This window comes from Sphaerodactylus townsendi, linkage group LG01, assembly GCF_021028975.2.
Source record: "Sphaerodactylus townsendi isolate TG3544 linkage group LG01, MPM_Stown_v2.3, whole genome shotgun sequence".
Lineage (NCBI taxonomy): Eukaryota > Metazoa > Chordata > Lepidosauria > Squamata > Sphaerodactylidae > Sphaerodactylus > Sphaerodactylus townsendi.
In genome coordinates this window covers 39,070,666-39,087,359 of record NC_059425.1, presented here as the reverse complement: position 1 = coordinate 39,087,359, position 16,694 = coordinate 39,070,666, and the positions used below count along the sequence as shown (strand labels likewise).

Here is a 16,694-nt window from a genome sequence, read left to right as displayed (position 1 = left end):
CAAAGCTCAGATTTACAAAACATATCTTAACATGTGTGAGATCAGAAACAAGAGCTAGCATTTATACTTTTCTTGCAAACTTTCTTTGCAAATTTGTCTTTCTCCATCATCATGCGTGTTTCTCTTTTTCTCTCTTGTCAGGATATCAGCAGATAGCTCCTTAATGCTTTTTAAAAATATTTCTTCCTATCAATGTATTTACATGTTTTGATGCTTTCTCTGCAACAGGTTGGGTTTCTGCCCCTCAAAGTGCATTAAAACGTGCAGGAATCACAAAAGTGCCTTTTTGACATTTTGAATGGAAAAGGGAGCATTTTGATCTATTCTATCTCAAAACCATGAATACCTAAGAGATTTTGGATTTTCTAATATTAGCTACATAGAGCTAGCATTCAATGCAAAAACTAGAACAATGTGTAAAGTTTCAGGCACTACAAACCTCTATTGATCATAGCATACATTTGTGTTCCCCCGAATTTTTTTTAAATCTCCAAGTTGTTATCTTGCAAGCAATGTATATGCTGCAATTTCTTTCCACGGGCCTCTTCAATTTTCTCATCCTGTGGTCGAAAGGCTCAAGGGAATAAACGGAACATAGGATTGGTTCATGCACTTTGAAAAGCAAAGGGATATTCAAGTCACATCCTCCGCTGCCATGTTGCATGTTACGGTCAGGATTTAAATACCTCAAGAATAGCCACTAAATTGACTTGCTATTAATCTCCCAATGACAAAATGTGTTTTCATATTGTGCTTGTGTTTATCTGTTGTTTGTTAATAACCATTGTCACCCGTGGTGTTGTCTCTGCATGCACAAAGCATGTTTCCATTAAAGTTTATTTAGCTCTTTGCTCTTTTTTGTTTAGTGTGTCATCAAGCATTATTTGCATATGTATTTGTTTATTTTTGTTATGTTTGTTGTTGGGAAACACCTGTTAAAACCAGGCTACAGGAATGTTTGCTGTGTAATAAGATGTTAGCGGTAAGAGCCACATCCACAGTCCTCTTGTGCCATGCTGGGACAACTTCCTCCTGCAGTGCTGGCAACCAGACCCTGAGCTACTCGGTAGTCAGTTAAATAGCCCTGACATTTTCCGTTCTCTGGGAAGCCCCAGTCCTCATCTCATGGCTGTGTGTGGCTCTCTGGCTCGCTTGGGTATGACTGCCTAAGTGCTCATCCACAAGGTGTGGGGGGAGGGGATGAGAGACCAGCTCAAAACCTCTGTGTACACAATATATTCTCTGTGCAACAGATTCTCTCGTATTTCCAGTTTACAGAATCCAGATAAAGAATTTTAGGTGGAACCGTCCCAAAGATCTCATTTAAACATTCTCCAGCCTGATGCAATCTGTGACTCCTGACCACCCAATATTTCACTGCCGCTCTTCAAGAAAGGAGACTCTGCAGTCCCTCGTCATTTCCTGGAACCTTTAGTTTCCAATGCTTAACTCCTCTTCAGTTGGTTTTGGAAATGTTTCCCTGATTCTCAACCTAAGCCTACATTCCCATCATGTCTTTTCATATCCCAGTCTCTCACCCATCCAGGTCAGAATAAGCATCGGAAAGTAGCACTTCCACTTACCAGAACTTTTGATCAGCTAAACATTTGGGTTGTCTTCTGAGTTATTAAGAAATTTAGTGAACAGGTTCGGAGGTAAACACCAGCACGAGTGCTTGGTAAGAGTTCTAGAACTGACTGTTCTCACTCAGAACTGCACATTGGCTGGTGATAAAATTGAATGGATTTTAGGGGCCCGGGGGGGGGGGGGGAAGAGTTGGTGGAATATAGAGAGACATTTTGTTTCAGAGCAGGTTTGAAACTAAAGCAGGGCAGGGGACACACATGGCCCAACTGCTTCAGAACTTTGATTTAATCTGATTTAGCCTCTAAGACAAGTGCAGGTATATTGACTGAAAACATAGACTTTTTGAACTAGCTTCTGTATTCATTGATATGGGCAGGAAATGAGGGAGGCTGATGGAAGGTTGGTGAACATACTGATAAGATACGGGAAGGCAGATTTACCCCTATTCATTACACAAATAATACATGCAAAAACAAGCGACAAATTTGCAGCTTTCCAAATAATAATTATGCTGCTTTTCAGTCAGTCAGAGCAGTGGAAATGTCTTGTAATGTCCGTGCTCTCTACAAGTCCCTGCTTGTCCTCCATGTAAAAATGGCACAGTATGTTTGTAATGTACTACTAAAGCACTGAGCAGCGCTGGGCTTTAGTAACTCGCTAATCATAACCCCACTCGCCAGTTGTGTAACCCTTTGTGGGCTGCTTTTCCTTGGCATAGAGTTAAAAGCCAAAATCCACTGATAAATGTATTGATCCCGACTGGGAGTAAGCTGGCGTTGTGAAAGAGTAAAGCTTTCAGGATTCCAGTTTTAAATGATTTGTGGGTGAAATGGCTGCTGAAGACGTCAAGAATGTGACCCGTCAGAGCTCCCCCCTCTAGGCATCTCAGTCACAGTACAACAGGCAACGCGACCGACAAAGCGAGTGATGGCCAAAGCGTTGGTTCTGTCTTTGTTTGGGGGTAAATAGACGTGTGATGTTGAGTGGTTGTAGTGTTTTCCCAGTTCCTTTTAACACACAATCTGATCCACCCAATTCCAAAGTTCATTGGAGACTCTGAAACAAACTGACAGTTTGACCTTTGACCTATTGCATTCTAATTAGCCTCTCCCTTTTAACTTTGCCTGCCTTTGAAGATCCAAGTTCTTAACTAGGGTGACGGGCAGGATGAAAAAGCATGTTGCCCTCTTTCTTCCTAACACCTGCATGTCGTCTTCTGATTATGTTGTTTTGCTGGGGATGGGCTTGGCAATAAAGAAGAAATAGTATTTGCATTAACTGATCTAGGGTTTGGGGACCAATCATGGGTTTCCTATTACAATTACCTTTCACTGTTTTAATACATTGTTAAAGTTATTGCTTGGGTTTAACAGCAGTAATTTTAATAAATGTATGAAAAAGGGCTGATGTGAATAATTGGCTTTTTTTCTTTCTGCGCTCAAAAAAAGTGAGATTCTTACTGTAGCAATATATGACCAATAAAATATACTCACAATTAAAGAATATGGCCACAGTCTGAGGACATCTACATGCACAGATTTTGATTGCCAGTTGCAGAATGGCAAAGCCCCATACTCATGGGGTACTGGAATTCTCCATAGCCATTAATGGAGAAATCCATGTTGCATGTATGGGTTGTGTTTGCTGGATCGTGGCTTATTATGGATTTGTCTAGCAGAGCCAAGTAAGGTAAAACTCTCACAGGTAGTTTTATCTCCTCTCCTATCCCAGTTTCTTCACCTCTATAAATTGGGTACTAATTTACTGATACTTTCTAATTCCTTTGGCCCTATTTCCCCCTAGTGGGATGTAAGAGTAGTTTTACCTGGTTACCTTGCTCTGCGTACAAAATGCATATTAAGATTGTCTTTTATCTAAAAAATGGCTTTTCAATTCCTTGTTGCTGAATGTAGGCTGTGTTTTTTTCTCCTCTTTCTTAGATGGGAGAAGCCAGGGAAGCCAATGAAATGGTCAACGGAGCTACAGATCAGCGGACGAGTTCCAAAGAGACGAGTCCAGTTCCTTCCCCAACCACAGATCGCAAAGCCAAGGCAGGGCTGCAGGCTCAAACTGCTGCCACACTCCCAGCCAAAACGCAAGAGATACCTTCTGCTCAGATGGAGGGCTTCTTGCATCGCAAACATGAATGGGAATCACACAGCAAGAAAGCATCAAACAGGTATTGTAGTTTGCATGGAAATGGGGCACTCAGTTGATTAATATGAGTTTTGGTCCTGTTGAATCTCATTGCCATATTATATTATATTTTTATATTATAGTATAATGCCACCTTTCCCTTTACAGGCTCAGGGCAGCTTCCACCATGTAAAATGTAATCAATACAATTCATATTATAAAAAATGTTAAAACATTGACATGAATCTCTGAAATAGATGGTGGCTAAAGTCTCAATATGATAATAGTAATAGTGGGAGGGAAGTAGGAGAGGGAGGCGAAAAGTTTGTAGAGGTCATTGCTTGCATCACTTCTGCCTTAACCATAAGCCTGGTGGAACAACTCTTTTAAGGCTAGAGAATCATTGAAGTGCCAGTTTATCATTTATAATGTTAACCATAGCCCTTTCATAAAAGAGCATTTATAGTGGTCTGGACGCCTATCTGCTTTCCTACAGTTGCACCCACCATTTTGTTTCCTATGGCAGCACGGAGCCTGCAAAATGGCGGGCACAACTGTAGAAAAGCGAAAGTGCTGCTGATAGTCATCCAGAGCACTATAAATCCTCTTTTATGAAAGTGCTATATTTAACATTGCAAATTATAATGGTCTGGATGAACTAGTGCTTCAATATGATTCTCTAGCCTTAAAAGAGTATCGGGACCTCTTTGAAATGCAGAGGAATGCTCATTCGGCTTCCGCTGAAGAACGCACAACAGCACTTTTTCTTTATGTTGAAAAAGCAGGAGGAGTGATATGGCCCACTGCCTGTCTGCATAGATAATATAGAGTGCAGTCAGTAACATCAGCTTGGTTGACGTTTGTCAACAGAGAAGGCTTGCAGTGACTTAACACCAGCCACTGAGATGGCATAGAGTGAATGGGCAGGTCATAAGATGGGACCCAACTGTTACCCGAAGTGGTAGGAGTCTGTCCCTTTTAGAGTGGGGAATTAGCAAGAGCAGACTCTTGGCTTAGCAAAAAGTTGGGTAAGCTCTGGGTTTTGGTGTCTAAGTATACGGAAGTCAGCTTTTGCCAGAAAATCTGCAGGAGAGCAAATAAAGTTTAGCAATTTTATTTAGGGATAGTTGGCATACATGAGCATTCAATCAAAGCAGCGGATAACACACATATGGTCCTAGGATATAAGCAGTGTTGAGGGGATAGGTTTGGAATAGATGAAGGGAAATGAGGAGTAAGGGTTATAGTCATCTGATCTTGGAGCACAATTGTCCAATGAACAGAGCTAAGTACCCCACGCTTAGCTGTGGTAGAAGAAAGAACAATGCATTGTGGGACAATATCAACAGGCACAGAGGTGTCTAGAGTTATTGAACACTGGCTGCTGGGAGAGGGGGCTTCTTATAGGGGAAAAGGGAATTCTTAGGGTTATGCAGAGTGGCCCTTAATCTCCTAGGACAAAGAGGAGTCCTGCCTTTCTGGGGAAAGACAAGAGACAGACATAAACCTTAATGGTTGAGGCATTAGCTTAATGGGCCAAGCTTGGGAATGCCTGAAGGTGGGAGGAAATGAAATTACAGTTTCTATTACAATCACAATTTAAATGAGGTGGTAGTTAGATTAGTCAGAGGAAGAAGTATTGGGTTAATACAACACTAGATAGGAACACTTGGGGCAAATACATCAGCATTTGTCTTTGTCAGGGGGCTAGTCCAGGGCTGGAGATGGAAAGAAACAACTTCCAGGGCAGTGGCATTGTGTTTTATTAATCCCTTTAGGAAGGGTATGGCAGCTATTTGCAAAGCAGAAGTGAGCAAGGGCATGTCAAGACAGGATTTTTCTGTGTCCTGTGTACACTAGTCAGTGCAGAGAATGGACTCCCCATTTTGGCACTACACTGCTATGTACCCCAAGGCTTGTCAGGATGAGTAGAGACACTGCTGTCTTAAAACAGGGTCTCCCCAACCCAACATGGGTCAGTCTGGTAACACAACTGTTTCATAACCATGAGGTCTGCAGGATATGCATAAGAAGCAGAGGATTTTCAGTAGCTTTTCATTGTGAAATTCTTAGTCTAAAAGGGCCTACAAACAACCACTCTCTCAGACTCTTTATTAATTTGTATTCTGCATACCTTCCAGCAGACAAGTGGTTGTTCTGCCAATATTACATTATATGCTCTTTTTAATAGTTTTGCCCATCTCCTTACCCCCAGTCCAGTTTTGTCACTTAAAGGAGTTTTAATTCAACCAGTTGTTTAAATTGCACTTGCTTTCATTTATGGTAGCCATCTTGAATATCATTTTAGATTATAAAGGTCAGATAGAAATTCAATGTACCACAGATATACTAATTATACCTTCAAGGCTAAGAGACTCCTGGCACATGCTTTCTGAAAATGTTTACAAAGAATTATGTTACCCGTAGACTTATATGACAACACTGGTGATTTCTGCTGTTTGGCACCATATGTGTTTTTTATTATTAATACTATTATTATTACTATTACTTCTACAAGCAGGGGTCCTGCATTTTCTTTTCCCCTCACCCCATTCCTCTTTCCCTTCTCTGAAAGCCCCCATTGCGTTTCCACTTTCCAGACCTCCTTTCCTTCCCATCACCAGCTAGTCTATTTTTATCTTCACCCTTGTCTTCAGCTTTCCCTCCTTCCCTCTCCCTGACAACCTTTGTCTGGGAAAACTGTGGGCCAGATGCACAGTGCCAGCCCAGATCCCAGTCTCCAATTCTAACCACTGGTGGCAAGTTGCCCAGTGGTTGCCAACGGGGTGGATCCGGTTGAGCACTTTCTCAAAATTCAAAATATCCCTAGAAAGGGCCCTTCTCTCTTCTTCTTCATTTACTGACAGAACTCAAGCTTGAGGACTGACAAATACTGTATGGTTGCCTAGCAATAGCATTCATTTCTTAAAGCTACAGGTGCTGCTTCTGTTATTGGGGATGTTAACCCCCTGTGACAAGCCTTTCCCCCCCACTGGGAGAATGCACACAGTCTCCTAATATTTTTGGGATAAAACTTCTGCTCAGTTTCCAGGTGTTCTACTGGTTGCGCGTGGTTGGTTTTGGATTAACTGCTGTGAAGTAAGCTTTGCGGCGCACAAGGAGATCATTGAGATCACTGAGGTTGGATTAATATGTGAACAACTAAAGTTATTAATTTGTTTACAGGTTGGTTTAAAGGAACAAACCAGCAGAACAGGTCACTAGTAGAGAGTAAAAACCTGGCTTAGGCACAAAAATTTGAACTAGTTCTGTCTTTAGAAAATTGTTACACTTTTCTACAATGCGATCAGGTACAACAGGCTTTTGTTGATTAACCACTACATTGGATCCTCCACCCACACCAGGCCACCCTTTCCCCAGAATCCAACCACATTGCACAAGATATTCTCATCATCAGAGACAGACCTAACAAATTGAGCACTCTCTTCTCTCCCAGAGATAGAGTTCAACTGCTCCGCCATACTACCAGGCAGAGCTATCCTTCACTCTGAACCAGACCTGAGTTTTCACTGCTCTCTCGCCCCAAGGCAGAATTCAACTCTTCCATGTTCCTTCCAGCAGCTCATCCTCCTTCTCAAAGGTGATTGGATGCTGGAGCAGCACTGAGCAGCTGATCTTTCTCTTCAGGGGCAAGACAGCCTCCCTATCTGTCGCACACAACCACACACTTTTCTTTAAAAGATTTCTGATTTTTGGAAACCTGAGACATTTTTCAGGTTTCTAGAAAGATCTGTGTTGTCTGTTCATGACTTCAGTCTTGGCACTTAAGTATCCAGATTGTTTGCCATGATAGATATCTTGATTTGTTGTTACAACAAAGCTTCTCTGGGCAGATATGGAAGCCATAATTCCTAAATTTAAACCTATTTCTCTTCTCCCAGCCAGCTGCTTTTATTTGCTTGTTTAAAGCTACAGATATAACAAAAGCTGAAAAGTTATTTCACTTATTCATGGCTGATCTTACTCGCTGTTGTTTGTCTTGTCTCAAAGATCCTGGCATAATGTGTACTGCGTTATTAACAACCAAGAGATGGGCTTTTACAAAGATGCAAAAGCTGCTTCCTCAGGCATCCCTTACCACAGTGAGATTCCTGTGAGTCTGAAAGAAGCCATCTGTGAAATTGCAGTTGAATACAAGAAGAAAAAGCATGTGTTCAAGCTGAGGTAAGGCCTTGGCATATCTTTTTTTGTGGGGGGATAGGGAAATGGCTCCTTTCCTGTTAGAGATGGTACCAATTCCCCCTGTATCACTGCTTGTCAGTCTTGTCCACATCAATTTTGTCTAGTAAGAAACCCCAGTGTCTTAACCCTCAACTGCTGGTAAAATTCTGTGCATCCTAGAGCATGGGTCACTATCCACTGGGAAGGAAAATACCAGTACTTTTTTAAAAATTACATAAAAATGTACATCCATACCTTGGCAAGACCCCAAGTTTGCAAAAACAACTACTTTGAGTGGCCCCATTTTGCAATTTTTTCTGATTGGTGTTTAACAACAACAGTACCTCTTCTTAGAAACTATGGAATTAAATTTTATAGCCTTCAAACTTTTTTTTGTGGGGGGGAGTCCTCGTATTGTTTGCTCCTAACATTAGGTGCAAAAAACTACACCACATCCGCACAGCCCTGGAAACCCACAAAAAACAATTGATTCCAGCTGTGTAACCCTTCAGCAATATATTCTTCTTCTTTTTATGATTTTATCATTTTTACAAATGATATTTGATAACTGAGGCTTTTAACTGATAACTGATGAACCATTTAGTCTTCTGATCCTCAGTGAGGGCACTGCCTGCCCTCAGGGTGCCACACAGCCTAACCTGTTCATTATAGGCTTCAAGGAACCACCTAGTATGCTTGATGAAAACAACCAGGAAACAAATTTATTTCAATGGATATATGTGTGGTTTGGTTGTTGTTTTTGTTTTCCATTTCTTCAAACCTCTCAGTATTACAGTAACAGATGGGAGAGCTGGGACCTGACAAAATGTAACGATTACAAAACAGTCTGATTCCGACTCATAACATGGAACAGAAAGACTTTTAACTAGTTGATCATGATCTTTTGATGCACTGCCTGGCCGACACTGGGATATGTGGGACAGTCTTATACTGCTTGATCTCCTTTCTCCTTGGTTAGGGACAGAGGGTGGCAGAAGGGGAAAGGAGGTCACCATATCACCCATTGGTGTGTCACATCCCACAGGGGGATCGTTTTCCTGATATTATTTAATGTCTACATGTGCCCTCTTGCCCAATTGGTCTGGAGTTTCTGTCTAGGCTGTTATCAGCATCCTGATGACACCCAGCAGTATCTGTGATGGGTGGCCATCCAGATGCCACCTGGAGTACATTGACCAGATATCTGGAGGCCATGGTGAAATGGCTAAAACAGAGCTGACTGAAACTAAATCCATTAAAAATGGAGGTTCTGTGACTAGATTGGGAGACATGGGAATAGGATGCCAACTTCCAACCCCAGATGGTATGCAATTAACACCTATATCAACCATCAGGAGTTTTGATGTGATCCTGGATGCCTCCCTTTCAATGGAGGCACAGGTCACAGATGTAGCCAAACTGGTGTTCTTCCATCTTCACCGGATCAGACCGCTGCTACCCTCCCTGTCTCACAGCCATTATAATCCACATAGCAGTCACCTGCAGACTAGATGTTGTAACTCATTCTATGCAGGGCTCCCCTTGAGACTGTTCTAGAAACGTCAGCTGGTCCAGAATGTGGCTACACAGTTCCTAATGACGACACCGTGGAGTGCACATATCCAACCATTGCTCCGACAAGTGCACTGGCTCCATGCAGAATACTGGATCCAATTCTGAGTTTTGATATTAACTTTCAATGCCCTAAACAGTCAGGGACCTTCATATCTGTTGGACCACCTCTCCCAGTACACCCCAAACTTACTTGTGATCCCAGGCCCAAAAAATATCCAGATATCCTCAGCCAGAGCCTTTTCAGCCCTGGCTCTCTCAGGGGGAACGCTCTCTCGAATGAGACCTGGGCCATGCAGGACTTACTTCAGTTCTACAGGGCCATTAAGATTGAGAAGCTTGAGGGCAGAGACAGTGTCTATCTTTGCTGGATACTCTCCCCTTCCCTCTTCTCCTTTCCCCCTGATTTGTTCATTTCCTCTGATTAGTCTCTCCTTTCATACATTGATTTTAGCATGTCAGAAAGTGAAAAAGGTTAGAATTGGGTTTTAATTGTATAGTTTAATTTTATTTATTGCAGTAAAGTGGTGTTGTAAGTTGCCCTGAACCCACCTTGGGGAAGGGTGGGCTATAAAGCCAATAAATAAACAAAATAACTTATTTTAGAAAAACAGCACCCAACACCTACCTGTCTTCAAAATACTTAAAGCTGCAAAGGAAATCCCAGCCAAACTTACAGACCTGCCAGCCTTTCTCCCACCAAAATAATCAACCCCCAATTCTGTCAGTTGGCCAACAGTTGAACTGCCAAAATAATTTCCCTGCCCTCTTCAACATTCCAGTCAACCAACTGAAAGTGTTACACTTGGCTATTGAAGTTAGTCTTAGATGATGTGATAACATATCTGCAACTGTCCCTCCCCCTTTTTTTTGCCTTGCAGTTCATTATGTGCATTTCACAGTCATTTCCCATTCTTCCTCCCCACCCCTTTATCTTCAAGTGGCGGTGCAATCAGATCATTTCTCAGAGGTCCATAAGAAGTATTTCAAAGGTTAAAAATGAGTCGTCCTCCAATCCCTTGCAAAAAGTGGTTCAGCATTACATTAGCTGTAGATGGACAATGCAAAACAAAGTAACCCTTATTTAAGTCGCTTATTGGGCACAGAGAAAGCAATTGAAGGATTGTTTATCTTCTTAAAGTGGTGGAGAGATTGAGAGAGCCCAGCCCACTGGCAGGAGAAAATTAATGCTTTGGAGAAATCTGTGTATCCCATCAGTGAAGACAAAGCCTCCAGCAATGTGAATCACTGGTGATTTTCCACATTGTTGTATTCTTTTTTATTATCTCTTTGCATTATTAATAGTAGTCAAATGTGGCTTTGCACTGAGAAAACGTTCACCCTTCCCACATCCAGATGACTCAGACAAAATAATCTCAACAGACCTTCCTAGTTTACAGCGTAGGACCCAGATATATCGGTAACAGATTAAATGAACCAGCATTTTGAGGAGGGGGAGATGATGAGGGGAGATCCCTCATTTTACATACAGGTAAGTAGTCACTGCAGGATAGCCTAATTTGGATCACTGACGTAATGAGAGGATTAATCTTTTTTTCCCCAAGCCATTTTTGTAAACTCATCCTCTGCTCTCCAGCTTGGGAAAAGACTTCAGTTCAGGACAAAACCGGGGGTAAGGGATAGTGAGAGTGTGAAATGTTAACCCCCCTTTCCCTGTAGTGCTGGAACCCCTACAATTAAAATTAAAGCAGGTAATTTTAAGAAGCTGAATTCTGTGCTCAGCACCATATTCTGTTTTTTCTTTTCCTGTGCTAATGTCTAATGTGACATACCAGAAGTCATGTTTACAGGACAGGTCTTCTGTGCATAACTGATTGGCAGAAATATGTAGAGAGAACCTAGAGGTGGCTTTGCATACTGTGGTTTTCTTAGAGGATACATATGCATGATGAGTGTGAACTGCAGAATTTTCTTAGATTTCAGATGGCAGCATAAGAAGTCTGCAATAAGTCTTCCCCAAGCAAAACTGGAGGCATAAAACTGCCCTAAATAAATAACTGTATTCCTGAGACATCTGTCTTCTACAGTGTCCCAAGCAGTGGCGTAGCTAAGGAAAATGGAGCCCGGGACAAAAAATTCCGAGGTTTTGCCCCCGCATATGGGCAGCATCCCTCCCCCACCACAACCAAACGACATTTTTTTGCACCAGGTCATCTCAAAGTCACCATCACATTATAGAACATGCCCCAACACACAAACCTGAACACACCCAGGGCTCCCTAGTTTAAACAAAATTGAAAGTGATGCTATTTTTTGAAGGGGGGGAATCCACCCTGAAACAGCATCACTTTTAATGATGTTTAAACTAAAGAGCCCAGATTCTCCTTTGAAATCCACCTTAAAGAGAGACTCTGGGCTCCCTAGTTTAAACAATAACATTGAAAGTGATGCTGTTTCAGGAATAGATTTCCTTAACCCACCCACCCCCCCCCAAACAGCATCTATTCATTTGTCAATGTTGTTGGTTGTTGTGGGTTTTCCGGGCTGCATGGCTGTGGTCCTGAGTAGATCTTGTTTCCTAATGTTTTTTTCAGCCTAGATCTGTGGCTGAGTATCTTCAGAGGTATATCACAGAGAGAGAAGTCTGTTTATAGCTCACTGTGTCCAGACTTCTCTTTATAACAGACTTCCCTCTTTGATACACCTCTGAAGATGCCAGCCACAGCAAGCACCAGCGTGAAGCGTTAGGAACAAAGAGCTGAATCCTATCAGACCACGGCTGCGACTTTCTATTCCTGTAAAACCCACAACAACCAGATTGAATCTGGTTGTGAAAGCCTTCAACAATACTTTCCAAATGTTTTTTTTTTAATCGAGAAGCTCAGGATTCTCCCTTTAAATCCACTCCAAAGGGGGTGGATTTAAAGATAGAAACCTGGAGAGAAAATTTGAGGGTGCCTGTCAGGAGAGCAATGTTTATGCTAACAGTACCAAAATTTTAGGCTATCCTCAGGAGACTCTCCTGATGAAACCACCCAGGTTTAGTGAAGTTTGGTTCAGGGGGTCCAAAGTTATGGACCCTCAAAAGGACCCATGTACCATTATCTCCCATTGGAAACAATGGGGGATGGGACACCCCTTTTGGGGGTCCATAACTTTGGACCCCCTGAACCAACCTTCACCAAACATAGTTGGTATCAGCAGGAGACTATCCTTATGATACCACCTAGGTTTAGTGAAGTTTGATTCAGAGGGTCCAAAGTTATGGACCCTCAAAATGATAGCCCCATCTACTATTAGCTCCCATTGGAAACAATGGAGGATGGGGTCACCCCCATTGGGGGTCCATAACTTTGGACCCCCTAAACCAAACTTCACCAAACTTGGCTGGTATCATCGGGAGAGTCACCTGACGATAGCCTGATATTTTTGTGCCACTAGCCTGCACCTCCTGCAGGCCAAAATTGGGAAAACAGTAAAAAATACAGAAAGCCATAAATGAACCTGCAATTTTTGCGCCCACCACAAGGTGGCGCCCGAGGCACTTGTCCCCGGATGTCCCCATGGTAGCTATGCCTGTGGTCCCAAGCCTGTGTTGGACTATGCCTCTCCTTGGTGCTGGAGAATCCAAACTTCAAATTAGGATATATTTGTACTGTTGGGATGAAAGTCAGGATGTTTGGGATGGTATAATAAGTGATACTTACACAAATGCTAAGTCTTAACAAGGCTTAGTGACACAAAAAGATCAAATTTTGTAGTCTCTGTTGGGCCTACTGGAGTGTTTGGAACAGCCGTGTTATAATCTGCTGAAAACTTCTTGTTCTGAATTGCAGGCTAACCGATGGCAATGAATACCTCTTCCAGGCCAAAGATGATGTAAGTTTCTGTCTCCTGTTCTCTTTTTTAAATAGTTTCAGTGCTACTAGTGTCCCATGCTTGCAGTGGTATCCCTTATATTCCATATGATGGAGCACATTACTTTCTGATGAGCAAAAGGCTTCAGTCACAATGTCTGTGTTATGACACACTATGCTCAGGGGGCAGGATCTTATTCCATGTGCTACATACTTCTGGCCTGCAGAAATTGTCAGCATATGCCAGCTTCCTCTCCAACACCTGTGGAAATCATGACATTGTGAAACTACTTTAAGCTGAGTTTGCAGACTGTTCAGAACTTAAAGAGCATGTGTGGGGTAGAGGCTTGATTAAGATCTGGGCCATCAAAGCTATCTGAGTGACTTCGGGCTAATCACGTAGTCTCAGCCTAACCTACTTTACAAGGTTGTTCTGATGATACGATGGAGGAGAGCACAATGATGAAAGCCCCTGTTAGGGAGGAGGGGGGGGGGGGTATAAATGAAATATATAAATGCCCCAGGCATGTCTAGGACCCTTCTGTGAGAATAGCTATATACTTTTCTGAAGGCTGAAGACAAGTTGCCCACCCTGATTAAGGATGCTTTCCAGGTTCTCCCTTTTGGAGGCACAAGAGCATCATGAGAAAAGGAAAGATCCTTTCACCAGGTCTCAGCTGCAAACAGCGTCTCCAGGCTTCTGACTGCAGGCACCACTTAAAGGAGCCCTTCATTTAAAATAAATCAACATGCCATTTTTGTTTCCTTCAGCTCATCAGCTCTTTTCTGCAGCTTTTCCATCCAAAAATATATTTATAAAATGGTGTTTTTATCATTATTGGTTAAGGAAGTATGATCAGGATAGAATTAACCAGAATGCTGAAGGAGTATGTTCTGCATTTTATTGGGGCTTTCTATTCTTTTATTTCCTATCTAGCAACAATATATTAACTTTTTTACAGTCCCAATATATTGTTAGCTTTTCCTTTTAACCTGGGTAAATGCACTATCTTTGGCAGAAACAACTGTACTGGTGTCCCTCCAGCCCAGAGATCATGTCCACATAGAAACACAGACATTGAATCATTAACTCATTTTTTCCTTTAGTTGTGGTTTATATATTTGGCACATAACTGCTCAAATTTCTCAACACACATGTTTAAATAAATATGTATAAAACATTAATTTAAAAAACTTCAGGGCAGCTGATAACATCCTAGTGTGTTCTCTCTGTGTGTATATACTGACATTAATGCTTCCTGCAGGAGGAGATGAACACATGGATCCAGGCCATCACCTCTGCAATCTCCTCGGACAAAATTGATGTGTCTGCAAGCACACAGAGTACCCCAGCTACGAGCCGTGCCCAGACCATGCCAGCCAGCGTTACAATAACCAGCGAATCCAGTCCCGGCAAGCGGGAGAAAGAAAAAGAGAAAGACAAAGAGAAGCGATTTAGCCTTTTTGGGAAAAAGAAGTGAACTCCCACCTATCCAACACGCTGCACTTCTCCGACCGTTCCAGTGGAAATCCAGCATGCAAGCTCAGAACCAATACATTTCTCTCCGTGCCTAATGTTCCTCAACGTGATTTAATTTTTTTTAATTTATAGAGCATTTTAAAAAACACACACACCCACAAGATCCTAAAGTTACAAATGTCTGAGGTGTGTTGGGCAGCTGCTGTGTAAAAGAGAACCAGTTTTCTTTCTTTTTATTTTCTCTCTTTTTTTAAAAAAAAAACGAAGTTAGTGTAGATTAGATCTTACTATTTAAACTGTTCCTCAATTTTGTGAGGCTGTCTTGGAAAGAAAAAAACCCTCATCCCGTACCTTAATGTCATTGATATGCAAGGCAGCAGTGCTTATAAAGTTAAGTTAACACACCCATCGGAGACAAATAAACACTTTTCCCCCCCTCTTCCATCTAATGTGGTTGCGCTGAGTCTTGACGAGTTGATTCTCCCCACTGCGAATCTATCCTTTAATGACATGGGTGGCGTATTCTCTTTTGCCATAACAAGAGTGCAGCCCCACATTAACTTGCAGACCAAAACCATTTGTATCCAGGCATCTGTTTATTATTAACACGACCGTGACGCTTTTTTCCTGCATCTGGCAATGACAGTTAAGAATGTTGGTATGGACAACAAAAGGACTTCGCATACTGATAACGGTTTTAAATAATCTGTAATTTCAGCTCTCTTTCTCTCTCTCTCTCTCTCTCTCGCTGAAATACATTATATTGTATGTTTCAGATAATTCTAGTAAAAAGTATAATAAGACTAGATGTATAATAAAAAAACCCTTTAAAATCATTGATTAAGTGTAAAAGTGGAACTGAAGCATTTACCGGAAAAAAGTAATGTTACGCCAATGGTTAGTTGCTTGTCTGCTGCTACACTGTGTTATAATTTTGCTACATTACCTTTGCTCTTTGATACATAGTGTGCATTTCTCTGTCACTGTAACTATTGTAATGAACAATTTTCATCTTACTGCACAATCAAAAACAAACAAACAAAATTTACATTTAATAGGAATGAATTTTCAGTGACTGAGCCTGTAGTCAGGATAGTACTGGAACTGGCGTTCGGTTGTATGGAACAGTACCTTTAGACTTTTACCCTCTCTGTTAAATATATGCTATGTCATTAAATGCTTTTAAAACTAACCCTGATAGTCGGTTTCCTTCTTTCCTCCCCACCCAATATCAACCCTTCCCATTTAATATGTCAAATCATGCTGGTTGATCATGCACACCGGAGCCCTTCGGGGATCGGGCGGTATATAAATTTAAGAAATAAATAAATAAATAAATAAAATACTAATTTTGAAAGAAAACCAATAGCTTATTTTATACAGTTTTCCTTTCTCCTTGGCAGAACCTTGATATGGCGTGGAAATAAGCAAAGAAATCTGCAAGGTTCCTAGTCTCAGGCTGTCTGAGCAATCACATCTTTTGACTCATTTTCTCCCTTTCACGTGACACCTTCCCTGTCCCTTTGGATTCATAGTGTGTCACTGTGTGTGACTGCTACATTTGTGTGTATTCCAAAACACCTCAGCAAGTGAACAAGTGCACACATGTCAGTGTACTGGGGGCAAAAATCTTACCATTCCAGAGGTTTTTAAAACAGCAACCTCTACTTGGGTTCAAGCAAATCTATCTGATGGGGGAGGAAACTCCTGTTGAGCCTGAACCTATTTAATCTTTTTTTCTAACAACGGTCAGTGAAATGTCCCTTAGAAGTTTTATAGGGCATGAAGGCCTGAATTCCCGTCATTTGCCCACCATCTGACATGCCACCGGATTGAAAACTCAGAAACACGAAGCAGTTTTTAAATGTTCTATTCATGTTTTTAAAAAACCTCTAAATGAATGTGCTATTTATATCAAC

General features: G+C 41.6%; 1 protein-coding gene across 2 annotated transcripts in view; it reads left to right on the top strand.

Moving 5' to 3' along the window:
• The window catches only part of SPTBN1 (spectrin beta, non-erythrocytic 1), a 228,288-nt gene extending 212,321 nt beyond the window's left edge, over positions 1-15,967 (top strand). For both annotated transcript variants that reach the window (XM_048518642.1, XM_048518650.1), the window contains 4 exons: positions 3,528-3,766; positions 7,735-7,908; positions 13,275-13,317; positions 14,561-15,967. In XM_048518642.1, the coding sequence (XP_048374599.1) occupies positions 3,528-3,766; positions 7,735-7,908; positions 13,275-13,317; positions 14,561-14,776 (672 nt within the window). In that variant the 3' untranslated portion in view covers positions 14,777-15,967. The remainder of the gene's footprint in view (positions 1-3,527; positions 3,767-7,734; positions 7,909-13,274; positions 13,318-14,560) is intronic.
• Positions 15,968-16,694: the final 727 nt, after the last annotated feature.